At 43.1% G+C, this 27,636-nt stretch overlaps 1 protein-coding gene across 12 annotated transcripts in view; it reads right to left on the minus strand.

Annotated features, from left to right (window-relative positions):
• ncor1 (nuclear receptor corepressor 1) overlaps positions 1 to 27,636 on the minus strand; it is a 382,757-nt gene that overhangs the window by 15,266 nt on the left and 339,855 nt on the right. For 8 of the 12 annotated variants that reach the window (XM_048557338.2, XM_048557334.2, XM_048557335.2 and 5 more), the window contains 5 exons: positions 25,795 to 25,970; positions 21,835 to 22,055; positions 20,694 to 20,837; positions 19,803 to 19,877; positions 9,292 to 9,434 (listed from right to left, as the gene is read on the minus strand). In XM_048557338.2, coding sequence (XP_048413295.1) covers positions 9,292 to 9,434; positions 19,803 to 19,877; positions 20,694 to 20,837; positions 21,835 to 22,055; positions 25,795 to 25,970 — 759 coding nt within the window. The remainder of the gene's footprint in view (positions 1 to 9,291; positions 9,435 to 19,802; positions 19,878 to 20,693; positions 20,838 to 21,834; positions 22,056 to 25,794; positions 25,971 to 27,636) is intronic. The other 4 variants (XM_059655479.1, XM_048557336.2, XM_048557340.2 and 1 more) reach the window with 2 other exon arrangements.

Raw genomic sequence — 27,636 nt, forward strand, 5'->3', positions numbered from 1 at the left:
TTCCCTTCATTGGAGAGTTTTGGGCCAGACAGCATAGTCTCAGAATTAAGGGGTGCTAATTTAAGACTGGGATGATGAGGAGTTTCTCCTCTTAGTGGATTCAGTACCTTTGGAACTCATCACTACAGAGAACTGTAAGGGCAGAATCCTTCTGTATATTTAAGGCTGAGATGGACAGATTTTTGATCAGTTGGGGAATCTGGAAAGTGGGTGTGAGGAGTTTTTGAACAACATGATCCTACTGAATGATGCAGTAGGTTTCAGGGTTGAATGGTTTAATGTTACATGACCATAACTAAGAAAACAGATTATCTGGTCAGGGTCAATAGTATGGAGCTGGAGCAACACAGCAGGACTGGCACATCAGAGGGGCAGGAAAGTTGATGTTTCAAGTTTACACCTTTCATCAGGATTGGGGAGGGGTAAGGGGTCTCAGAAATAAACACAGCGAGGGGTTGTGGCTGGGGGAGAGTAGTGGGGTAATAGGTGGGTGCAGGTAAGGAGTTGTGGAGATGGGTCATGGGAAGGATGGGCTGAATGGGTGAGAAAGTCGATGGACAAGTTTGTCAGGTCACCGAGGCAGGAATGAGAGGGAAGGTTGGACACGGAATGAGGCTGGAAGTGGGGAGATTTTGAAACTGGTGAATTCTATGTTGAGGTCATCAGGCTGTAAGCTCCCGAGGCTGAATATAAGGTGTTGTTCCTCTGGATTAAATGTGGCATCACTGTGGCACTGGAGGAGGTCTAGGATGGATATGTCACCAAGGGAGTGGGAGGGGGGAGTTAAAATGGGTAGCGACCGGTAGGTGCTGTTAATTATAACATACAGAGCGCAGATGCTCCGTGAATCAGTCACCGAGTCTGTGCTTGGTCTCACCGATGTAGAGGCGGCCACACCGGGAGCGACTGATACAGTAGACCAGGCTGGAGCTTGTACTGGTCAATCCCTGTCTGATTTGTAAAGATCATTTGGGGCACTGGACAGAAGTGAGAGGGGAGGTACAGGGGCAGGTGTAGGACACGCTGCTGCTGTAGGAAAGTTGCTGGATGTGGTGGGGTCGGTGGGGAATATGGAATGGACAAGGGAATCGGAGAATGAGTGGCCCCTAAAGAAGGCAGATATGGGTTGGGTGGGAAATATCTCTTTGCTGGTGGGGTTGGATTGTAGGCGGCCGAAGTGGCAGAGATGTTGAGCTGGATGTGGAGGTTGGTGGAGTGGTATGTGAGGACCAGTGGGACTCTGTCCTTATTTTTGTTGGAGGGAGGGCGTTTGACAGCAGAAGTGCGGGAAATACAAGAGATTTGGTTGAGGGCATTATGAATCACTGGAGGGGGGGGGGGGGGAGGTGGTGGCAAGGTTACCGTTCTTGAAAGAGGAGGACACCTGGGATGTCAGGGTGCGGAATTCTCTTTCTTGGGAGTGGACGCGGCAGAGGTTGAGGAATGAGAGTATGGGACCATTTCTGAAGGAGGGTGGGTAACAGGACGTGTAGTCCAGGTAGCTATGGGAGTCTGTGGGTTTGAAATAGATGTCGGTGCTGAGGCGGTTACCGGAGACAGAGACGGAGAGGTCCAGGAAGGGGAGAGAAGTGTCAGAGACAGTCTAGGTGAATTTCAGGTTAAGGTGAAAGGTCTTAGTAAAGTCGAAGAACTGTTCAAGCTCTTCATGGGAGCATGAGGCAACACTGTTACAGTCAATGTATCAAAGGAAGAGGTGAGGGATAGTGCCAGTGTAACTGTAGAAGAGGAGCTGTTCAGCATATCCTACAAAGAGGCAGGTATAGCTTGGACCCATATGGGTGCCCATAGCCACCCCCTTTGGTTTGTAGGAAGTGGGAGGAGATAAAGAAAAGTTGTTGAGGGAAGAACAAGTTCCGTTAAATGGATGAGGGTGTCAGTGGAGGGGGACTGGTTGGGACTGCAGGAAAGGAAGCAGTGGAGGGGTTTTAGGCCTTCCTCATGGGTGGTACTTGTGTAGAGACACTGGATATCCATGGTGAAGGTGAGGTGTTGGGGCCGAGGGAATTGAAAGTCTTGGAGATGGAGGGTGTGGGTAGTCTACTGGGTATGGGTAATGTACTGAACGTGGGGTGTTCCTGGAGCAAGGGGTAAAAACAAGAGTCAAGGCCAGTGGAGAAGAGTTCAGTGGGCAGGAGCAGGCAGAGACAATGGGTCGGCCAGGGACATCAGGTTTGTGGATTTTGAGGAGATAGAAATGAACAGTGCAGGTTTGGGGAATGATGAGGTTGGGAGGCTGTGGGTGGGAGATCTTCTGAGGTAATAAGGTTATTGATGGTCTTGGAGATTTAGGGTGGCACAGTGGCTCAGAGATGATGGTTTGGTGATCAGAGGTGTCATAATTGAGCGGATGGTAGGAGTTGGCGCCAGGCCTCAGTGATGTAGAGGTCAGTACATCATACCACCATTACACACTCCTTATCAGCAGGTTTAATGGTGCGGTTGGGGTTGGAGCAGAGGGAGTGGAGGGCTGTGCATTCTGTTGGGGTGAGGTTGGAGTGAGAGAGAGGGGGTGGAGAGATTCAGGCGATTGATGTTGTGAGAGCGGCTGGAGATGAAGTGGTTGGGGAAGTTGGAGGCTGTGGGGTGGTGTCCAGGAGGATGAGAGGTCTGCAGAGGGTAGGTTAGGCTCCCGATCAAAGAAATAGGTGGGGAGGTGGTGGTGGCAGCAAGTGTTCACTATCTTGGTGTGTACAGAATTCGATGTGTGGGTGTAGGGAATGCAAGTGAATCTTTTGATCAATTATTTGATCATTTAGCTCAGAAGTTTTAAGAAAATATATATTTTAGGGATGTGGGTGTTCCTGGTGGGTGTTTATTGCCCATCAGTAGCTGCTCTTGAGAAGGTGCTGGTATTACAGAATCACTACAGTGTGAAAGCAGGCCATTCAGCCCTTTGGATCCACACTGATACTCCAAAGAGCATCCCATTCAGATCTAAACCCAGAGACCCCCTAACCACCCCCATGCCCCACTGCATTTATTGCCTGTCCCTAGTTGTCTTTGAGAAGGTGGTTATAAGCCGCCTTCTTGAAGCACTGAAGTCCACATGCCGCAGGTAGATCCATCCACAATACCCTTAACGAGGGAATTCCATGATTTTGACCCAGAGACAGTGAAGGAACGATGGCACATTTCTAAGTCAGGAGGGTGAGTGGCTTGGAAGGAAACTTGAAGATGGTGGGAGTTTCAGCGATGGTAGCACCATTGAATGTCAAAGGGCAGTGATTAGATTGTCTCTTATTGGAGGTGATCATTGCCTGGCATAGAACTGAATGACTTGCAAGGCCATTTCAGATGATAGTTAAAAGTCAGCCACATTTCTGAGAGTCTGGTGTCATATGAAAACCAGGCTTGGCAGGCCAACAGATTTCCTTCCCTACAGCATACTAAATGAATCAGATATGTTTTAACAGCCATCCAGCAGTTTCATGCTAATATTTACCAATGACCTTTTATTCCAGACTTATTTAATTGTCAAAATTCAAATTCTCCAGCTGCTCTGGGATTTGAAATGTCTCTGGATTATTGATCCCCGGTTTGAGATTAACATAACTATGTTAGTGCACCCACTTAGTGGGGTTTTGGTCTGCACAAACGGCTACTAAATTCCTTTACATAACAGTGACTGTACTTCAAAAGTAATTCATTGGCATAGAGCTCTTTGAGTCACACCATAAATAGGAGATGGAAACATTTATATTTTTCCTAAATAGGACCATCTAACTGGCAGCTGCCTCAAACAAACCTGTTGGATGCTTCACATAACGTCAAGCAAATTCTTCCAAACACTTTGTCATGTTTTAGATCAAATCATCTTCGCAGCCTGGTAGCACACATATCTCTACTTAATCCATTCCCCCATGCCATTTTAATCCTTAAGTGCGTATGCAGTAATACCTGGAGAGAGCAAATTCTCTAAAACAAATCACTGTGTATTTGTGCAAGTATGGTGGGCTGTCACTTTAAGAATCCAATCACATTAAACAAAAACAATGCAATTGGGTTTTTTGGGCAGGAAGTAGCTCAGTCTGACCTTGCTGCTTGTAGAGTAAACACCTGCATAATAAGCCTCCTGCTGTTGAATGCTTCAGCCTCCTGGTTCCTCTTGGAATTTTACACCAGAAAACTGGAGGAGAGGATAAAAACTGCTTCAAGGTCCATCAGGTCAATCCATTGAGTCATTCAAAAAAAATCATGGTCCTCAATGCAGATCTTGGAGACGCCCTGATAGGAAGAAAAGATGCATTTCTGCACCAAAGCAGGTGCAGTCAAGTGAGGGGAAAGAAACAAGAATTCATCCCAAAGGAAGAGGTGAACAGTGAAGAAGCTGGCTGTACACTCCACCACGAAAGAACACAGTACTGAGTGCCCTACACGGGCAGAAATGTCTTGAGCTAGGGGTGTATACTCGGGGGAAAAAAAAAGGCAGGAATACCATGCTTTAAACAGAAAGAAGTGAGGTAGTGCCAATATTTCTGTGGTACACAACCTCCTATTACAAAAAAAAGGTCAAAAAGTTTGGCACCTTGGGACTGTATGATGAAAATATTATAGCTGAAACTGCTACACACAGCAATTGCATTATTTTATTCAAACAAAATTGATGCAGATACAGCTGTCATTGTGTTCATGATATATTGTGGGGGGAGTGGAAAATACTTTTAACCTCCTGAGGAGTCTGGCACAACCAGAGATACTGGGTCCTAAAACTTGTTAAGAGATAACAGGAATCGTGCAGAACCACTTCTCACCAAACCAGTGTTGATTGTTAAAGGTTCAGATTCCACAAACACAATTAGCATGGTGGTTAATTTATCCCCCAGTCTGTAGCAATTTTAAACAAGTTAACAGAATGTTGCAAATTCAGAAGACACTACTGATGGAAAGAACAGATTGAAAGAAAGCACTGGAGATAGCACTCTTGACAGAACTAGCAGCCAAGGATATTCAACACCTAAGCTTGGAGTCTAAGAGTTCACAAAATGGCTGCTGAGAGATAAGCACCATGCAGATTCAAAACTCCCTTAGATGTGGAGAAACAGGTCACACAGCAGAAAATTGCCATTATAAAGAGGCTGCATGCAGAAACTGCAGCAAGTAATGGACTCTTTCAGCATGTGCATTTGAGGAGGAAACATGAACAACATACAGCAAAAATACAGAGACTGAAGAGCAAGAGCAAATCTACATGGTACAAAAAGGGCATGAGAAATGACCAGACTTAGAGAAGATGAGTTGTCATCAAACATGTAGGCCATTGCTGGTAACACAGACTGGGTCACTCCCCCTCTGAATGGCAAACCAGTAAGAATGGAGATGGACACCGAAAAGGCAGTTTCATTGACACTTGAAAGTGCATACCAGAATCAGAAGCAGCTGAGTCACATTGCACTATAACCCTCAAAAACTGTACATAGAAAGTGCACAGGTGAAGTTGAGCCTTTGAGGGATTGTGTAATGTGAACGTTCAGTTATACAGTCAGTCTGAAGATTTGTCCAGTTGTTCGAAGAAACTTTCCAGCTTTATTGGGAAAACCTGGTTGGAGAAAATCAAACTCAACTAGGTTGAAGTAAATCACTTGTCAGATTCAGACAATGATCTATCACAAATTCTAAACAAACATACCATCGTTTTCACTGGGGACCTGGGAACAATGGACAAGATCTCTGTCAAATTAAAAATCAAGGAAGAGAATCAAGTAAAACGATTCAAGGTTAGATCAGCACCTTATGTAATCAGATTAAAGGTCAAGGCAAAATTAGACAGACTGTTCAAGATGGAAACCTTTGATCCCCTAAGTATGAGTGGTTGGGATCATGCCTACTTTACTAGTGACGAAGTAAGATGGATCAATATATGTTTGCAATTTTCAGGTCACTGTTAATCTTGTACCATGTGCTGAGCCGTATCCTTTTTGTCTTTTATCAATGACCTACTTGCTGGACTAACTGGAGATGAGTTTTTCAGTAAAATTGATCTTAGTCCTATCTCCAGGTAGGTTGGATGCTGAGTCACAGAAGCACTTGATGATTGTAACAATAAAGGGCCATTCAAATACAGGAGACTTCACTTTGGAATTACACCTCACTTGTGTTATTCCAATGTGCCATGGATCAGATTTTCAATGGGTTTTCAGTAACTATGAGTAACAACTTCAAGATTGTTAGCAAGAGAGCCAGGAGTGAGATGAGGAGAAACTTCTTTACTTAGAGAGTGGTTAAGATTTGGAATGAGAGATAACAAGGTGTAGAGCTGGATGAACGCAGCAGGCCAGGCAGCACCAGAGGAGCAGGAAGGCTGACGTTTTGGGCCCAGACCCTTCTTCAGAAAGGTCAACCTTCCTGCTCCTCTGATGCTGCTTGGCCTGCTGCGTCCATCCAGCTCTACACCTTGTTATCTCAGATTCTCCAGCATCTGCAGTTCCTACTATCTGTGAAAAGATTTGGAATGTGCTACCTGGGAGAGTGGTGGTGGCGGATTCCAAAGGAGGTTTCAAAGAGAGGTGGATTTTTGAAAGGGAATTAAGTTAGAGAGCTGGAGACTGGGATCAGCTGGGTAGCTCTTTCAGGAGCGGGTACAGATACAATGGGGCAAAGTGCCTCCTTCTGCACTGTAAAATTCTATAATTCTATTCAATGTATTTGGAAGAGTCCAGTGTTATCTAAATGATATTTCAGTGACAGACAGAAGTGAAAAAGAGCATCTCCACAATTCAAACACTGCTCTGGAGAGATTTGACATTATGGCCAAAGAGTGAGGAAAAATAAATGTCAGTTTTTGAAATCTTCCAGTGAATATTTAGGCTGTTTCACTGATGCTAAGGTACGACACATGTCATCTTCAAATGGGCACCAGCACTAAAAATGTAAAACAACTACGATCATTTTTGGGCTTGCTAAGTTAGTCTGGCAAGCTTATTGTAAATTTTGCAAGTATTCTCAAGCTGTTGCACAACTTATTACACCAAAACAAGAAGGGGAAATGTGAAGAACAATGTGAAAGAGTTTTTACACAAGCCAAAGAGACTATATTAAAATAAGACGACCTGACCCATTTTCACCCAATGTCACCACTGCAAGAGCAGGATAATTTAAGAAGTATAGTAGAAATGATCCACTATCAAAAGTGATGGACATAGTACTTTATGGCAAAATCATAACCACCAACCCCAGAAGACAAACCGTATGTCAAATGGAAGCTATCCATACCAGCAGGATGTGTCCTATGGGGAACTAGGATCATCAGCCCCCGACAGCTAAGGAAACATGTGTTAAGTCAATTCACAAAGATCACTGTAGCATTGTTGGAATGAAGGAGATAGCCAGAAGTTATTTTTGACGACCAGGATTCAACTCCAAAATTGAGAAGGTGGGAATGTTTGTAGCTTGTGCAAGAGCTTGCAGCTTACCTCCAAAAACCAAAACATAAAAATAAAAAAAATACAGAAGAATTGGACTCATACTCTGGTTCTGTCTTTACAAAAGAAGAGACAAATACCCTCCCAGAAATATCATGGAACCCAGGGTCCAGCGAAAGGGTGGAGTCAAGGAAATCAGTTTCAGTAAGAAAATGGTGCTGAAGCAATTAATAGGGTTAAAGCCTGACAAATCTCCAGGGCCTGATAACCTACATTCCAGAGTACTAAAGGAAGGAACTTTGGAAATATTTGAAGCATTTGTTGTCATCTAAGATGCTACAGACTCTGGAGCAGTTCCTTCAGATTGGAGTGTGGCAAATGTAACCTCACTATTTAAAAGGGTGGGACTGAAAGTAAACAGAGAATTATAGACCAATTAGCCTTACACCAGGGGTGGAGAAAATGCTAGAGACCATATAAAATGTGATAACAGAACATCAAGAACACCAGCATCAGTTTATAAAAGGCAAATCAGGTTTAACAAACCTACGCAAGATTTTTGAGGATGTAATGATGAGAATAGATGAAGGAGAAACTGGGGATTTGGTGCATTTGGATTTTGGTAAGGTCCATCATAACAGGTTAGGAGGCATACTTTAAAGCACATGGAATGGGGTTAAGACATTGGCATGGGCCAGGAATTAGTTGACTGACTGGAAACAAAGAGTGGGAATAAATGGGCCTTTTTTCCAATTGTCACATATTGAATACTGGGATACAGAAACAATCAGAATTTGGGCCCCAGCTGTTCAGTAAATGGCCTGGATGAGGGAACCAATGCAACATTTCCAGTGCTCCTGGCACCTTTATAAAAACAGCTTGTTGTACGTTGTGGTCAGCTGTGACTTGAAGTGACGCGGTTTCATTTACACTGCGATAAGCTGAAATGTAGAAACAGGACTTGCAACTCGGTTAATGTAAGCAATAAACACTCCTATGAATAAGCACTGGAACAAAAACAAAGTTGCTGGAAAGGCTCAGCAGGTCTGGCAGCATCTGTGAATAAAAAAAAATCAGAGTTAATGTTTCGGGTCCGGTGACCCTTCCTCAGAAGTGCCAATTAGGCTCACAGTATGATTTGTTCATGCACGCTGGGGGCTTCATTTATTCCTTCTCAGACCTTGCTATTTGTAGGTAAAAGAATAAAAGGAATATATCCACACATTAGACCTTGATAATGGAAGAAAGGGCAATGGAAACAGCCAATCCATGCTGTAGCACCTTGGCAACACTGTTTCATATGCATGTCAAATCAAAGTCCAAACAATTAGCACCTTTCCCCCTTATGTATAAATTGTTCCCTTTCTAAAGGTGGTTTTCTTGCACCCTGATGAGTTCAAACATAAATGCTTCAACATCATGTCTCTTTTTAGCAACGCTTACATTTTGTATGACCAAGAAATTAAGAGAATAAAATACTACAAAGTGCAATTCCAGTAGCCTATTTTCCCCACAGCTCAGTCATGAACACACATCATTCAGGAAGGAAATGTGTGCACGAAGACAGTATATTGAACTACAGCAACTGATTCTTCCTCATGTCTTCCCTGGAACCAACAGGAATTATTCTGTAGCTCTGGTTAAATCCTTATTCTGGAACATCTAACCTGCAAACAAGAACAACAATTGTATCAGCTAAATATAGCCCTTGTTTCTTGACAGTTCTGATTTCCAGGGAGAACTACACAAAGGCTGTCTGCCAAATGTCCATACAAAACAGGTCATGAGACATCAAGCTGTTTGCAAGTTTCTTGTTTGCACAGCGAAGTTGGAAGAATAAAAAAGTATGGATTTTTAAAAAAACTAATCAAGATGGACAGAAAGTAAGGTGAGGGAGAGCAGGCTGACTTACCAATGTCAGAATCCCCGCCACCAGAGGAGTTCAACTTACGAAATATCTCCTGCTTCTTCGATTTCACCATTGGCGAAGTATTCTCCAGCTTAGTGAAGAATGCTGGCAAATAGCCCACATTCCCTGGAGATCGTGCCTCACTCCTGGAGAGAGAAAATAGTGGCGCTGAGAACAATAATATACCTGATGTTCACAGAATATAATCAGTGCGGGATTTTGGAAGATTATGAAATGAGACCACATTGACTCAACAACTTTTTTTGGCTTGGTATATGTTAAAATGAACAGAAACATCTTTATAACCAGGCACAAGGTTCTTGTGCAGAAGATAACAGTCGGAGATTGAGACATCAGTAATTGACTGATGAGAGATCTTCAAAGATGAGATGGCTCACGTTTGAAGCAGGCAGCTTCCTAAAAGGGAGAAAGTAAGGATATCCCAAGCTAGAGCTTACGGATATATAAAGATATAGAGGTTAAAATAATAAAATGGAGAGGTTTATAATACACTACAGAACTAAACAGAATGTAAGAAGTTCACAGAAAATCTAAAAAAGAGTACGCAAAGAGAGAGTATAATGGACGCAACTAACATAAAAGGCTTCGGTAAAGCCTTTTCTAAACACATCAATAGTGAAAAAAGAAAGGGTTTGGTTGATTAGGAACTGAAAAGATGTTTTGGAAGCAGAGGGTATGGGCTGAGACATTTAGTGAATACTGTGCATCTATTTCCATGAGAGATATCAAGAAAGGATTAATTAGACCAAACAGCCTACAAACATCTCACTGGAAGAGAGGTGGAGGAACAAATATGCAATTAAATTCGGGAATTAAGTTAAAAAGAAATAGAGTAAGCACTGAGGAGTTCAGCTACCCTAACATTAACTGAAGGGATGAGATAAATGTAGGGATAATGTGCACACAACCCATTCCTAACCCAATATGTAAACAGCCCAACAAGGAAAAGATTAATATTAGAACATGTAAAAACTACCAGTGCGGTTAACTAACATTTAGAAAATAGCGACTATAATGCAATATGATAATGGGGCAGAAGTTTGATGAAAACCAAATTAATAGATTGGAAAAAAGCTGATTTTAACAGACTGAGAATACAACTTAGGAAAATAAAGAGAGGAATAATATTGGCAAACAATGATGCAGACCAATGGAAAATATTTGAAGCAGTGTTTTAAAGAGTGCAGGAAGAATACATTCTGTTAAAAGTTAAAAAAAAACAAAGTAGACACCAGTGAGATTCCACAGATAAAGAAAAACATAAATGAACAATGAAGAATAAGAAGGAGGCATGAATTAAGTACATAAACAGCAAAGGGCTGTAGAATAAGGGAAAGTGCAAGGAGATCAGAAGGGAAGTCAACCCAAGAAGGAGAAATAATGAAGTTAAATCAAGGAATATAAAACAAAACAGTAATATGTTTCACAGGTTTAAAAAAACTGTGACATCAATAGGGACAAACAGAATTATGAGTAATGATAGAGAGATGGCATAAATATTAAATTATTTTGCTTCGGTAATTACGAGGGAGATAGAACAGGTAGACATGACTGTAAATGATTAGATGAGCAAAAGGAGATTAAAATGAAAAATGAAATATATTGAATAAACTACATATTCAAAAATGCCAAAGAACAGGAATGAAGGGTTAATATTCAGAGTGGCAAAAGGCAGTAGTACTAAAACCACAACTGTCTGCAATTTACACCAACGATTTGGGCTGTGGAATTAAAACAGAATTTCTGAATTTGTGGATGACATCAAATTGTGCAATGGAGGAGGATCCAGTCACAAACTTCCAATCCTTTTTGGATAGCCTGGAAGGTGCAGAGGACTGCAAAAATTACAATTAGCGATGGGGAGAAGAATAAACTCAGCAAATGCATCCAGTCACCCTAACCTTGTTTTTGAGGAAAATTTCAGAGACATTAACGTGGGATAAAATGAATCAGCATTTGAAGACGTACACGTAATAAATAAAAATCAGCGCAAACGTATTAATGATTCTCAGTAATTGAGAAGGTTGATGTAAACAGTATGGATGATACTGTATATATTTTCCTGAAATAAAACACTTGACAAAGCACATCATAGTAGAGATAGTAGGAATTGCAGATGCTGGAGAATCTGAGATGACAAGGTGTAGAGCTGGACGGACTCAGCAGGCCAAGCAGCATCAGAGGAACAGGAAAGCTGATGTTTTGGGTGTGGACCCTTCTTCAGAAATGGGGGAGGGGAAGGGGATTCTGAAATAAATAGGGAGAGAGGGGGAGGCAGATAGAAGATGGATAGAGGAGAAGATAGGTGGAGAGGAGACAGACAGGTCAAAGGGGGGGGATGGAGTGTAGATGGGGTGTTAGGGATGGGATAGGCCAGTCCAGGGAGGATGGACAGGTCAAGGGGACAGGATGAGGTTAGTAGGTACGAAATGGGGGTGGGGCTTGAGGTAGGAGGAGGGGATAAGTGGGAGGAAGGACAGGTTAGGAAGGTGGGGACGAGCTGGGCTGGCTTTGGGATGCGGTGGGGCGAGGGGGAGATTTTGAAGCTTGTGAAGTCCACATTGATACCATTGGGCTGCAGGGTTCCCAAGCGGAATATGAGTTGCTGTTCCTGCAACCTTCGGGCGGCATCAGTGTGGCACTGCAGGAGGCCCAGGATGGACATGTTGCTGAGGAACGGAAGGGGGAGTTGAAATGGTTCGCAAATGGGAGGTGCAGTTATTTAGTGCAAACCGAGCACAGGTGTTCCACAAAACAGTCGCCAAGCCTCCGCTTGGCTTCCCCGATGTAGAGGAGGCCACAACGGGAACAGTGGATACAGTGTACCACATTAACAGATGTGCAGGTGAACATCTGCTTGATGTGGAACAGGATACTGATTGTGGATGATCAGCCATGATCATAATGAATGGTGGTGCTGGCTTGAAGGGCCAAATGGCCTACTCCTGCACCTATTGTCTATTATCTTCTTGGGTCCTGGGATGGGTGTGAGAGGGGAGGTCTAGGGGCAGGTATAGCACTTCCTGTGGTTGCAGGGGAAAGTGTCGGGTGTGGTGGGGCTGGAAGGGTGTGTGGAGCGGACAAGGGAGTCATGGAGAGGGTGGCCCCTCGGGAAAGCAGGTAAGGGTGGGGAGGGAAAAATGTCTTTGGTGGTGGTGGGATTGGATTGCACATTGTGGAAATGTTGGAGCATGATGCATTGGATCCGGGAGGTTGGTGGGGTGGTACGTGAGGACAAGGGGAATTCTGTTTTGGTTGTTATTGCGGAGAGGAAGCGTGAGGGATGAGTTGTGGGAAATGAAGGAGACACGGTTGAGGGCGTTCTCCACCACTGAGGGGTGGAAGTTGTGGTCCTTGAAAAACGAGGACATCCGAGATGTACTGGAGTGGAAAGCCTCATCCTGGGAGCAGATACAGTGGAAGCGAAGGAATTGGGAATATGGGATGGCATTTTTGCAGGAAGGTGGGTGGGAGGAGATGTATTCTAGGTGGCTGTGGGAGTCAAGTGAGCTTGGAATGGATATCAGTTTCCAGGTGATTGCTAGATGGAAACAGAGGGGTCCAGGAAGGAGAGAGAAGTATCAGAGATGGTCCAGGTAAACTTAAGGTTGGGGTGGAAGGTGTTGGTGAAGTGGATGAACTGTCTGAGCACCTCTTGGGAGCATGAGGCGGCGCCGATACAGTCATCAATGTAACGGAGGAAGAGGTGGGGTTTACGGCCAGTGTAGCTATGGAAGACGGATTGTTCCACGTAACCTACAAAGAGGCAGGCATAACTTGGGTCCATGTAGGTACTCATGGCCACCCCCTTTGTCTGTCGGAAGCGGGGGGGAGGTGAAAGCGAAGTTGTTGAGCGTGAGGACAAGTTCGGCTAAGCAGATGAGGCTATCAGTGGAGGGGGTCTGTCAGGCCTGCAGGACAGGAAGAAGTGGAAGGCCTTTAGGCCATCTGCATGGGGAATACAGGTGTATCGGGACTGGACATCCATGGTAAAGATGAGGTATTGGGGACCAGGGAGTTGGAAATTTTGGACCAGGTTTGTGGGCATGGGTGGTGTCAAGGACGTAGGTAGGGAGTTCCTGGACCAAGGGGGAGAAAATGGAGTCGAGATAGGTGGAGATAAGTTCGGTTGGGTGGGAGCAGGTGGAGACAATGGGTTGACCAGGGCAGTCTGGTCTGTGGATTTTGGGAAAGAGATAGAAGTGGGCCGTGCAGGGTTGGGGAACAATGAAGTTGGAGGCTGTGGGTGGGAGGTCACCTGAGGTGATGAGGTCATTGACCGTTTGTGAGATGATGGTTTGTTGGTCAGGGGTGATCAAGGGGGAGGTAGGTGGAGGTGTCGGAGAGTTGGCATCTGGCCTCGGTGACGTAGAGGTCAGTGCACCATACTACAACTGTGCCTCCCTTGTCTGCGGGTTTCATGGTGAGGATGGGATTGGAGCGGAGGGCTGCACGTTCTGCAGGGGAGAGGTTGGAGCGGGTGAGAGGGGTGGAGAGATTGAGGCAATTGATGTGATGACAGCAGTTGGAGATGAAGAGATTGAGGGAGGGGAGGAGGCCATGGAGTGGTTTCCAGGAGGAGGGGAAGTGTTGGAGGCAGGAGAAGGGGGTCAGTAGAGGGAGGGGCTTCATAAATTTCAAAATCTCCCCTCCCCCTACCACATCCCAAAACCAGCCCAGCTTGTCCCCGCCTCCCTAACCTGTCCTTCCTCCCACCTATCCCCTCCTCCCACCAAGTCCCATCCCCTACCTACTAGCCTCGTCCCGCCCACTTGACCTGTCCGTCCTCCCTGCACTGACCTATCCCCTGCCTAACTCCCCGTCAACACTCAGTTTTGCTGACTCCCTCCCCACCTCTTTGACCTGTCTGTCTCCTCTCCACCTGTCTTCCCCTCTATCCATCTTCTATCCACCTCCCCCTCTCTCCCTATTTATTTCAGAACCCTCTTCTCCTCCCCCATTTCTGACGAAGGGTCTAGGCCCGAAACGTCAGCCTTCCTGTTCCTCTATTGTTGCTTGGCCTGCTATGTTCATCCAGTTCTACACCTTGTTAACTCACATCATAGTAGATTTGTTAGCAAATTTAAAACTCATAAGATGAAAGGGATTGCAATAACGATAACAGAAAATGCTGATGAATTGTTGTTTCTGGAGTCGAGTGTATGTATTCGATCCAGTCTTTGTTTTGATACATAATCTGACCTTGGTGTATAAGAAAAATTTTGAAGTCTGCAGTGTACGAAATGTACAATACACGAGACAATGAAGCAGATAATAACAAAATTCAGGAAGACATAGGCAGATATCAAAATTTAACAGATATTTGAAATAATACATTTATGTAGAAGAATGAGGCAAAGCAACATGGACTTCATGACACAATTTTGAAGGGACTACCGAAACAGAGACTTGGGACTGGATGCACAGAAATCTTTGAAGGTAGCAGGACAAGCTGAGAAGGTTGTTAACAAAAAGTAAACATGACTATGGCTTTATTACTGAATGATTTAGATTACAAAACCATTCTTACTGGAGAGGTTGCTGACATGCTCGCTAAACTGGCTTGTTTTTGTTCAAATGTTTCGTCATCACACTTGGTGGAGCCTCCGATGAAGTGATGTTATTCTACTCTGCTGGGAGCTTATTCTGTCCGGTCCGTAATGGTGCGTAGTGTCATTTCCAGTTTTGATCTGCCTGGGTCTGTATATGGGGTCCAATTCTATGTGTTTGTTGGGTTGAAGCATGGGTGAAGAATGAGGCCTCTAGGAATTCCCGTACATGCCTATGTTTGGCTTGGGCTACGATGGTTATCTGGTCACAGTTGTCATAGAGTGGCTGTGGGCTTGTGGGACACCATGGTTCCTAGTGCTCTTAGTTAACTGGGATAAGATAACTATATTAGCCCATGCCAAACACAGACATGCACCGGAATTCATAGGGGCATGGTACTCCACCCATACTTCAATCAACAAACACAGAATTGAATCCCACATACAAACCCATACAGATGAAAACTGGAAATGACAGTACACACCATAACGGACTGGACAGTATAAATTTCAAGTGGAGTAGAATAACATCACTTCATCGGAGAATCCATTGATAATGTCACCTAGCATGATGACAAAACATCTGAACAAAAGCAAACCAGCTTGGCGAGCAAGTCAACAACCTCATCCACAACCCGAGCTACAGATCTTTGGCAAAACTTTAAACATTCTTACTGGTTCAACTGATGGGACAGAAGTCACACGGGAACTTTGGAAGGGCCTCCTCTCCGATTGGCAAGAGGTTATTAACAAGTAAACTAGCTATAACTTTGTTAGCGGATGATAGCAACGCCACTTCCCTGGAGGTCCCACAGTTCGACTTGCTCCCTTCTTAAAGGCTATGATCTCCCTAAGGTCACTCGAAATTTCATTGTCAGAGTTTCACAAATAAAGCTTGTGTCTATGAGATCAGTATATCTCTTCAGAATACCTGTCTTCAGAAGCTTTGTTGAATTCTGTTTAGTTGATAGCAATTGTGATTCCATTGAGAATTATATCTATTGTCTGTTATGGGAGGTTCTCCAGCAGGTGCATGACAACTGGGAAGTTCAAATGGGCTAATTTTACAATATGTTCTTTCTAGTAGGCATTGATACTGTCTATCTTTGTTGAGAGCTTTAGCACCTTCCGATCTTTTCGGTATTGATCAATGCCTTGAGGGTCCACATAGCTCTTTTGTTTGTCTTTAAAAAATATATTAATTATGCATGTTAACAAGAAGTTCAATTTCCTAGCCTTCCAGATCTGCCAATTCCTGCTTCAAATTGTGGGTGGTCTTTTGAGCTTGAACTGAGATTCATGGTGATACCAAAACTAGTGTTTTACTCAGAACTATGACAGGGAGCCTGTTCACACGGTGCAAAACAAATGTCTTGAAGACAATCTCAAAGCCTCCATGAAGGTCTACTCCATTAAGGAGACAGCCTGGTGGTATTATTGCTGCACAGTTAGTCCAGGGGCTCAGGTAGCATTCTGCAGTCCTGGATTTGAATCCTGTCACGGCAAATGGTGCAATTTTTATTCAAAGAAAATTTGGAATTAAGAGTCTAATGATGACCGTGAATCCATTGTCGATTGTCAGTAAAAAATCCATCAGTTTCACTAATCGCCTTTTGGGTAGGAAATTGCCACCCTTACCTTGTTGGGCTTACATGTGACTCTGGGTCAGCACAGCAATGTGGTTGACTCTTAACTGTCCTTTAGGCAATTAGGGATGCACAATAAATGCCGGGCTAGGCAGCAACATCCTTCTCCCATGAACGAATAATTAAAAAATAAAATCTGTACTTGGGAACCAGGTGCCCAGTCACAACCAAAATTACAATCCCTCACCAAAAATAGTGTCAAGACCTTCTGATCACTGTTCCACCAGACAGAATTATGAGAACTGCAAAGAAAGGGCAGATGCTCAAGCAAAAAGTCCACCAGCCTCTACACTGGACAAGTGAGCACTTACAAACCATATATGAAATCACACCCATATTGATACCTTTAAAGCCAGTCAGCCATAAGGAGGGCTCATCCTAACACAATGTACTGTCGTCATTGACAGTCCCAAGTACAAAAGTTACACTAAAACTTCATAAAATGCTAGTTATATCTATCCCTTGCTGGAACACTGTCTAACTCAGGACAATATATTTTCGCAAGGACGTCAGGGGTATTAGGAGTGGCCGCCGAGAAAGTCAACTTGAATGGTAACAGGGATGAAAGAGCTATAATTGTTCTTCTTCACAGAAAAAGTTAACAGAAGATCTATTGGAGGTGCTCAAAGGCACATGACATTGGTCAAGTAAATGAACAAAAACTTATTTCCAGTGGCAGAAGAGTCTGTAAAAACAAAGAGATTGAAGGACATTGGTAAAAGATGTAGTGGTGACACATGAGGAAATCTTTTTCAGTGAATGTGATGTCGCAAAAATACACGAAGAATAGAAAAGGATGTGGAAGCTATTGCAAGGGTGATAATAAACTGCTGAAAGCTGGAACAAGAATAACATGTTGAGAATTTTTGCTGCAGAAAGCAAGTCTGTTTTATGGTTGGATATCTAAATATAGATTCTGAATTGCTGAAGTATTTTTTTTAAACACAATGTGATCTGTGGGAACGGCCCTAACTGGAGTTCTGTGTCTCAGAGTAATGCTTCTTGAAGGCAGAATTCAGTTTCTGCAGATGCCAAAAAGCCTGTTCAATTACACTAACACAGATGACTGTCCTGAAGTCTGAATAAAACTAGAAATGCAACAGTGATGGAAATTATAATAGCATTGACAGATGTGACAGGGGTACAGTGGGAAGCTGACCATTCCCAGTTACAAAATATGCATAAGGGACAGAGGCAGAACATGAATGAAATATTGCATTTCAGTACGTGACACAGGAGAGGTATGGTGCAGTGGTCAATTGTGTTATTTATTTGACTTGAGTTACCCTACAGAAACCATGAAACAGCAGAGAGAAGGCAGAAAAAATGAGATAGGTTGGAATAATGGAACACCAAGGATAACAGTCATGTAAATGGCAGAAAGAAAGCTGAATTCATGTGTCTTCATCCAACAATGAACAGCAATGGATCTAATTCTGGGAAATGATTTGCAGCAAGTAAAAAATGGAAGGGTTCTGGAGCAACCAGAACATGGGTAACTATGATAATAAAATTGAAAAGTACAGGCAACAAGTTACAGTTAAGATACCTGACAGACAAAACAATTGCTCCTGAAAGGGGATAAAGAAACTAATCATCATGATAAAAAAGAACCAGCTCTGTCAAAGAGAGAAACATAAGAAAGAAGTCATTGGTATCATTCAATAAGGAGAAAATTAAGGTGTAGACAAGGTATACTTCCACGAAAGCAAAGTGGGCATTCAAAAGTTAACTAGAAAAACTATAAATTGAGATCAAATAAAAGAGAAAATCAAACAAAATCAAGACTTTAGGAAAACAATGCAATTAACAAAGGGAAATGATAAACTTTGTCATAAAAGCACCAAAAGTAAAAATAAAGGCCCTGCACCTCAGAGAACACATTATGACCATGGAAGGATGCAGTGCAAATTAATAGGACAATATGTGGTACAAAGGGTTAAATTATGACGGCAATTTCACAACTGTAGGACGGCATCTTTGCATTTCCAAGACTGAGGTGCTCAAGATATTAAAAGGACTCAATTGAATGAATATAAAGAAAATTTTGTCTTTGATGGGGTAGTTTAAACAATCTGGCATAACTTTCAAATAAAAGCCACGCATAGTCTGCATGAAGATGGACAGCGAGAAGTCCAAGAGCGACAGTCTCAGATCCACATTCCACAAGGAGACAACAGCAGCATCTAGTGACAGAAATGAGTGATTGTATCGAAGGCCTTTTCTACAGCTCACCTAGTACATCAGGTTTGTGTTAAAATGTTGCTTAGATGCCCAGCACAAAAAGGAACCTTACAAACAAAAAGAACCTACAGTAAAAAAGGATCTGCAAAGATAACATGCCGATAACAGCTGACTTGCGTGCCATCATGCTAGGAATGAAAGGAAATTGCTTTTGTAAATTATGCCTACTGCGTTATCCGACTTATGACGTCTTTGTAGATAGACCAGTCCCACATCTAAAATCTTTAATTAGGCTAGTACGTGTCCTGAATTATGCCGTTCTCACAGGAGATGCAAGTGAAGTTTCTTTCTAACACTGTTGCGTCATGGTGATGGAGGTGACTGGGACAATGGGTGCAAGCATGATTTTCTCAGTTGGATTGTTGGGTTGTTGCCTGACTTGCCTGTGGAACAAGTGACTTGGCATAAGCCCCAGATATTAGTAAGGGATATTACCAACTGAGCCAGATTTGACTTTCCAGATCTAGTGCCTAGGTCAATGCTGGGTAGATTCATTTGTTTGTGCTCTTCTTAGACCTTTTCTTTGCAGGTTATTAGGACTGAGAGGTTTTCTAGGCCAATTTCCTAGGTCCAGAAGTTCCAAACAGGAAGGATGGGTATTAACTGATGTGCAATGTGAAAATTAGCATTTGCGGACAATCTGAATCCATCACTGCAATATCACCTTAACAATTTTAAGGCTCTAGTGCACTGAAGTAATAGTTCCCAGTTGGGATTTCTCCTCATGGGGAATCTAGAACAATGGGGCATAGTTTCCAAATAAGAGATTTACCATTTAAAATGGAGATGGTGGCTTCTTCTTTCAAAGGGTTGTCAAACTTTGGAATTCTTCATCCCAGCGAGAAATGGAGGTCAGGTCACTGCATATATTCAAAGCTGAATTAGAGAGGTTTGTTAAAAATCTACAGGAGAGTCAAGGGCTATGCAGGGGCCGGGAGGAGAATTGAGGCCACAATCAGATCAGTCGTGATCTCATTGAATGGCGGAGCAGGCTTGAGGGGTCGGATGGACTACTCCTGCTCTTATTTCTTAAGTTTTTATGTTCAGTCAGTACCTTGTAGCAGAATCTGGGGCACGACCTCTTCGGACAAGCAAAGGCATCGGGAGCCATTCATTACTTGGGGGCAGCCTGCAGGAGGGCAAATGTGAGAGGTCAAAATAACACACAGAAGACACTATGGTCAACTGCACACACTACTATCAAGAAACAAGCCATGGTAACAATCGAAAGTCTTCAAAGTCAAGTTCAGTGTTTTATGAATGTTTACAATTTGTAAATTATCTTGACCTCTGCCCTCAGAAAGTGTAAAGGAGTTTCAATTATCATATGTTGCATCAAAGATTTGCCCCCGTACCAGGCAATGCAGATGCAGAAACTGCTGCAGAACATCTGCGCTATTATTTCTCTATCTTAACAATTTCACAAAATCTGACTTGCCCTTGCTTAAGATTACTGGAGAAACATAATTCTAATACCAATCCAAAAATATGAACAGCTAATCTAATACAATACTGCAGCTTGGAAAGAGACAGAGAACCAACGAGCAAAAGCAGTAACTGAGCATGCCAGTGGGATAGCAAGCAATAAAAATGCAGTGATTGGGTCTTGTTACAAAATAAGTGAGCAGAATGAAACAGATGCAGATCAAACACGGAAAGCGTAAGAGACAATGGAAATTTTGAGACTGCAAGACAAATGGAAATGTAGTGAAAAATAAGAGACAAAAATCAAAGTATTAACTGAAAATTTAATTTTGAAATTGCGTGTTTCACAAATACAGTAAAACTTCAAACAGTCCACGAAACTCACAATAGATTGGTTAGCATGTGAAATTCACACTCTAATCTGATCATAAATGCAGAGCACATTTTGCTGGTGAAATTTTGTGGCTGCAAGGAAAGGATTAGACAGGCTGGAAGGCCTGATGTTCATACTCTCACCTACCTCTGTTCAGCAGGCTCTGCCTCTCTTCGCTGAGGAGGTTGCACTACACTCTCTTGCTTCTCCAGATTGGCAGGAGCTTGGGGAGGTGAGATGGGCTCATATGGTTCTGATGAAACGTGGCTTCGTTCTGGGGATTTCCCAGGCCTATGTGTGATAAGGAAAACATTCATCATCATTAGTCTGAACAGATTCATAGCCATCTTGGACACAGACACAAAAGTGAAGCAAAAGTCTGTTCTCCTAACTGAAGTCATCATGGCTCCATAAGGCAGGGTCAAACTGCATGCATACATCAACTCCTGGCACTAAGCAAATCAGTGAGATTCAGCTTTAATAGTGTGATTAGACACAAGTTTAACTTGTTTTCTACAGCGTATATAAAACTGGCAAATCTTCACACCAAATTGATCAATTTGTTACAATTTCTTTCCATTAATAATTAGCATACAATGGCACGTCATTGTTTAAGAGGATAACCATATAACAAGCAGTCAAAACAAAGCAGAGCAGAGTGTACATTATTTAACACTGGTGCCTGTGCTATGCATTGGGATTCATGAATATCAGTCTGACATCAGCAAAGGATTCACTCATACACAGATCACCACCTTTGTTGTTTGGGTGGTCATATGACATTCAGGAGCTCAAATCAAAGGCTGTCCAAGTTTGAATATCTCCGAATGGCACGTAGAAGAGTTGGAAGCAATTGTAGTAGAATCAAAAGATAACATAACAATCAATGATCCTTCTGTCACAATTACAACAAAGGACAGATTACTGCTAAACAAAAACCAAAAGAACCATGGGTGCTGTAAATCAGGAACAAAAACAAAGTTGCTTTTAAAGCTCAGCAGGTTTGGCAGCATCTGTGAAAGAAAAAAAAGAGTTAACATTTTGGGTCTGGTGACATGAAACGTGAACTCTTTTTTTTCCTTCACAGGTGGTGCCAGACCTGCTGAGCTTTTCCAGCAACTTTGTTTTTGTTCACAGATTACTGCTACTAATTTCTATCGCTCCTTGTACTGTTATCTGGAACCTTTGCATGATTTATTTTGGAAGAGAAACATTTTAAATCCAATGGGCACACACTGGCTCACAGAGTTATGATTAACAAGGTATATCACCTAATCTTCTTGTTTACCTTCCTCTGCCCTTTTCTGTTGGATTTTCAGGAGAGACTCTGGATGGTGGTCTCTGAAGAAGAGCTGTTTGAGTGGTCTGTGACTGAGAGTCTGTGCCATAATGAGTGGAACTCTTCCCTCGGTTAGAGAGCACTGGAGATGTTTGGAATGTAGACACTGGAGGCTGCTGTGATGACGGGCTGTTCGGTTGGTTTCGGGCAAAGTCCTGTGTAATAATGTGCTAAAAACAAAGAAATTCACTTTGAAATAAAATCTATCGTGCACATACCTAGAGTTCACAAGATACAAAAAGCACAAAAACTGAGTGGCTTTGTGGACTTTTCACATTTGCTAGCTGTTCTTGCTGACTGGCAGGTTGATGCGCTTTTAACATAGTCTGCCAGGACACCCCCACACGCTCTCTAACACAAGCTGGTGCATTAGCGATTGAAACTATTTACAGAAACATAGAAAGCTTAGAACAGTCTATTCTTGCCCCTCAGACCAGCCAAAAATAGAACTATCTAAGCTTAATTCCACATTCCAGCTCTTGGTTCACCGAAGTTATGATGAGAGATGTGTCATTTGTATGCATTAATACCAATTTATTAAAAAGAGTGTGTATTTTAAACTACAGGCAAATCAGTCTTGGTCTTTTTTGTGAAGGGGTTTAATAATTAAATTGATCAGTCTTTCAGGAAACATGATCTAAAACCCGACATCTTTGGGAGGTGATGGCCTGATGGTAATATTGCCAGACTATATATCCAGACATCTAGGCAATGTTCTGGGGATAATAAAATGTGAGGCTGGATGAACACAGCAGGCCAAGCAGCATCTCAGGAGCACAAAAGCTGACGTTTCGGGCCTAGACCCTTCATCAGAGAGGGGGATGGGGGGAGGGAACTGGAATAAATAGGGAGAGAGGGGGAGGCGGACCGAAGATGGAGAGTAAAGAAGATAGGTGGAGAGGGTGTAGGTGGGGGGGTAGGGAGGGGATAGGTCAGTCCAGGGAAGACGGACAGGTCAAGGAGGTGGGATGAGGTTAGTCGGTAGCTGGGGGTGCGGCTTGGGGTGGGAGGAAGGGATGGGTGAGAGGAAGAACCGGTTAGGGAGGCAGAGACAGGTTGGACTGGTTTTGGGATGCAGTGGGTGGGGGGGGAAGAACTGGGCTGGTTGTGTGGTGCAGTGGGGGGAGGGGATGAACTGGGCTGGTTTAGGGATGCAGTGGGGGAAGGGGAGATTTTGAAACTGGTGAAGTCCACATTGATACCATATGGCTGCAGGGTTCCCAGGCGGAATATGAGTTGCTGTTCCTGCAACCTTCGGGTGGCATCATTGTGGCAGTGCAGGAGGCCCATGATGGACATGTCATCAAGAGAATGGGAGGGGGAGTGGAAATGGTTTGCGACTGGGAGGTGCAGTTGTTTGTTGCGAACTGAGCGGAGGTGTTCTGCAAAGCGGTCCCCAAGCCTCCGCTTGGTTTCCCCAATGTAGAGGAAGCCGCACCGGGTCCAGTGGATGCAGTATACCACATTGGCAGATGTGCAGGTGAACCTCTGCTTAATGTGGAATGTCATCTTGGGGCCTGGGATGGGGGTGAGGGAGGAGGTGTGGGGACAAGTGTTGCATTTCCTGCGGTTGCAGGGGAAGGTGCCGGGTGTGGTGGGGTTGGAGGGCAGTGTGGAGCGAACAAGGGAGTCACGGAGAGAGTGGTCTCTCCGGAAAGCAGACAGGGGAGGGGATGGAAAAATGTCTTGGGTGGTGGGGTCGGATTGTAAATGGCGGAAGTGTCGGAGGATAATGCGTTGTATCCGGAGGTTGGTAGGGTGGTGTGTGAGAACGAGGGGGATCCTCTTGGGGCGGTTGTGGCGGGGGCGGGGTGTGAGGGATGTGTCGCGGGAAATGCGGGAGACGCGGTCAAGGGCGTTCTCAATCACCGTGGGGGGAAAGTTGCGGTCCTTAAAGAACTTGGACATCTGGGATGTGCGGGAGTGGAATGTCTTATCGTGGGAGCAGATGCGGCGGAGGCGGAGGAATTGGGAATAGGGGATGGAATTTTTGCAGGAGGGTGGGTGGGAGGAGGTGTATTCTAGGTAGCTGTGGTGTTCTGGGGATATGGGTTTGAATCTCACCAAGGCAAATAGTAGAATTTGAACTCTCAAATTTGGAACTGGGAATCTAATGATGACCATGAACCCACTGTTGACTGACAGAATAAAAACCTATCTGGTTCACTAATGTCCCTAGGGAAAGAAATTTGCTGTGCTTACCCAGTCTGACCTACAAGTGACTCCAGACCTAGAACAATATGGTTCACTCTTAACTGTCCTCTGGCAATTAGGGACGAGCAATGAAACCAATGACATCCACATCCCTTGCATTAACAATAAAACTTATCTGTAAGGGTGTGGGTGACTGAAGGGTCTCCTGGAGTATTAATGCAGCTAGTTTACACTGTATGGATTTAATGACAGGTGAAAACTTAGTTTGCTTTTAGGTTTAGAATAATTCAAGATTGCTTTTGGTTTAGAAAAACCCAAAGATCAGAAAGCCTTTTGCTCAGTTCAAAGGGATCCTGACTGAAGTCAGATGCTCATATAGTCTCTCTGAGAGAAAGAAGATTGTTTAGAGCAGTTAGGAACTATGCTATCTCAGTCTTTTAATAATCTGCACAGCTCTAAACAGGCACTTCCAATCTGGAAGCTTCACACACTACATTCTTTCACTGAGAAAGCCTAACATCTCAAGGGGTAAAAGTGGCCAAAGGAAAAGACCTCACAGCTCATAGGACTGGAACAAGAAAGTAGCAGCAAGTCTAACCCATAGATTTGATACAGAAGGCAAAAACTTGTTTTTTTTTGAGCAACTGTATAGTGTTGGCATTGGACAGCAGATAGGATTGTTTTGCTGCGTGCTTTGAAATATATTAAATTGCATTATGTTTAGATAGCTTGTTTTGGCATACTTTAATGTAATAAAATGTTCTATTATTAAATCAAATCTGCAGCTTTGCATATTTATGTTTCAGTGAAAGACGACCACAGTAAAAAGACTTATCAAGCCAGATTTCATTCCGAGATCTGTAAATTCAGTAGGGACATCAGCTAGGATCATAACTCAGGAATTTCAATGATTCACCTGCTACTGCCCTTCAGATTAAGAATTCCAAATTATATCCCACTATACTCTGTTTAACAAAATTTTCAATAACCTAAATTTGCTTGACCCCTACCCTCATAACCTCACAGTTACTGACCCCTGTTAAGAGAAATTGGTTCTTCCTATCTATTCTGTCTAAGCACCTTATTATTTTGTACCTCTCAATCAAGTCCACCCTCAAACTTTTCTCTTCCAAAGTAAGCAACCTAGCCTATTTAATCTTTCCTCAAAGCTAAAATGCAGTCTTCTGAGAAATGATCGGGTAAGTCTCTTCTGTACGCTCTCTCATAACGTAGTGATAATGACTTTATGCAAAATTGTGGCCTAACTAGTACTTTATATAGTGCAAGCATAACTTCTCTGCTCTTATATGCTGTGTTACCTAATAAAGCTAAGTTGTGCATAAGGGATTCAGGACTTTGGAACGAGTTTGTGATGATATCTACAGTGCTGCACATCATTAAGTACAAATTCCAGTGTAGATGGAATCACAACACACTCCGGAAAATTGACATGAACATAAAGATATATTAGTCTTTAGCTAATGTAACTATTAGTTATAACCTGGTTTGTGATTACCATATAATGCAGTTTTCAGTATGAATGTACAATTTTTGTGTTACTTTGAAGTCTGTCTGAAGCCAATCTTTGACTCTGCCTTCTCCATCAGTCCATCTTGAAACCAAACTTAATGCGGCATTCAACCTCACGTGATAAAAGAGTAAAGATTCTATATGCCCTCATGAAAGCAACATGATACAATTACACACAGACAGAAAGCAAGATCATTTTGCAACCTCTTGCCAGGCCTCACTTACGTGGATGTGATCAGCGAGAGTGATCAATTTGTGTGTTTTGGAAACTTGAGGGTTAAGAACAGAGGAATACACGCTGTCAGGCTGGGAAGATGGTGTCTGCTGCTGTGGAGACGGTGACTTCTGCATCATCCTATAACGACTCATGGGCACATCAAACCCTCGGGTATTAGGGTCACCTTGAAAAACAGATAAACACTCAACATGAGATCTTCCACCACGCATCCATGCTCTGGAATGGATGTCCACAGTTCCTTCAGTAGCTGTCAAGGGTAAGATCCTCAATGGTTTAAAAGGTAAGTAGGTTAAATGGCATCAAAGCATTTATATTTCTATGGAGTTAAGGTCTAATCTTAGAATACGGTGCCTTCAATAGCTTCACTTACTATTCCATTGAACAAAATATGCCAACTGCAGTGTACATATTTATCCAACTGCAAGGTGGTATACCAAGTGAGCAACTGATGGCTGATTCCAAGGGATTGGTTTCCTGATCCTATTATTTTGAATCCTGGTAAACACTTCAGCACTTCAGATCCACCTTACCAAACTACTCTCTCTTGTTCCTCTCAATACTATGCTTCCCTTTCTGTTTTTTTGCAGGCCCTCTCTCCCATGTCAAATAGGTTCTCAAGCTATCTTACTTCCTCTCCAACTTAATTTCTCTTTTGTAAGCTCTCCTTCCAATATCACCAAGAGAGCACTATTGCTTATCTACATTTTTATCTTTGGCGACATCTTCAAAAGCACAATGCCAGCTATGACACTGAGTTCTGTCCTCACCACTACCTCTCAACACCTCCATTACATCACGATACTGCTTTGTCCAATATCGTGTAACAAATGAGCAAAAACTTCCTTCAATTAAATATTGGGAGGATTGCAACAATTCTCTCTCTCTCTGTTGCATCGGTGTGGTGTAAAACTAGACTCTTCGCAGGTTGGTGTTATATGTGATCCTGAAATCAGCTTCTGACTACATATGTGCATTATTGCTATGGCTGCCTTCCCTCCTCTCTTTAACATTTATATGATTTCACCTTTGCCTCAGCTCATCTGTTGCTGAAATCCTCTTCCATGCCTATGTTGTCTCTAGACTTGACTACTCCAATGGCTTCATTGCTAGCCTCCTAGAATTTATCTTCTATAAATTTAATGATTTTATAATGCAGTTGCTGTTTTCTTTTTCAATACCCCCATCACTCTTGTTCTCACTGACTTAAGGTGGTTCCCAGTTATAGTGAATTTCATACATGTTCATCTTTCGGTTTCAAATCCCTCCATGGCCTTGTTGTTCTCTATCTGTGTAATCTCCTTCAGTCTAAAAACCCTTTTAAAATAGCTGCATTCTCTAATTCTGGCCTTTTGAGCTCCCCTGATTTTAATAACTCCAGGACAGGTGGCCATATCTTCAGTTGCCTGGGTCTAAGTCTAGAATTTCTCTTCCAAGTCTGCAACATTACTTTCCTGTAAGGTGTTCTTTAAAGATAATGGGAACTGCAGATGCTGGAGAATTCCAAGATAATAAAGTGTGAAGCTGGATGAACACAGCAGGCCAAGCAGCATCTCAGGAGCACCAAAGCTGACGTTTCGGGCCTGGACCCCATCCCCCTCTCTGATGAAGGGTCCAGGCCCGAAACGTCAGCTTTTGTGCTCCTGAGATGCTGCTTGGCCTGCTGTGTTCATCCAGCCTCACATTTTATTATCTAGGTGTTCTTTAAAGCCTCTTTTTAAACCACGTTTTTGCCCATTTTCCTTAAAATTGCCTGACATGGCTTAGTCTCAAATGTTGGTCAATAGTGCTCCTGTCAACTAACTTGAGATTTTTTTATATGTTAAAAATGT

Source organism: Stegostoma tigrinum, chromosome 27 (assembly GCF_030684315.1).
Source record: "Stegostoma tigrinum isolate sSteTig4 chromosome 27, sSteTig4.hap1, whole genome shotgun sequence".
Classification (NCBI taxonomy): Eukaryota; Metazoa; Chordata; class Chondrichthyes; order Orectolobiformes; family Stegostomatidae; genus Stegostoma; species Stegostoma tigrinum.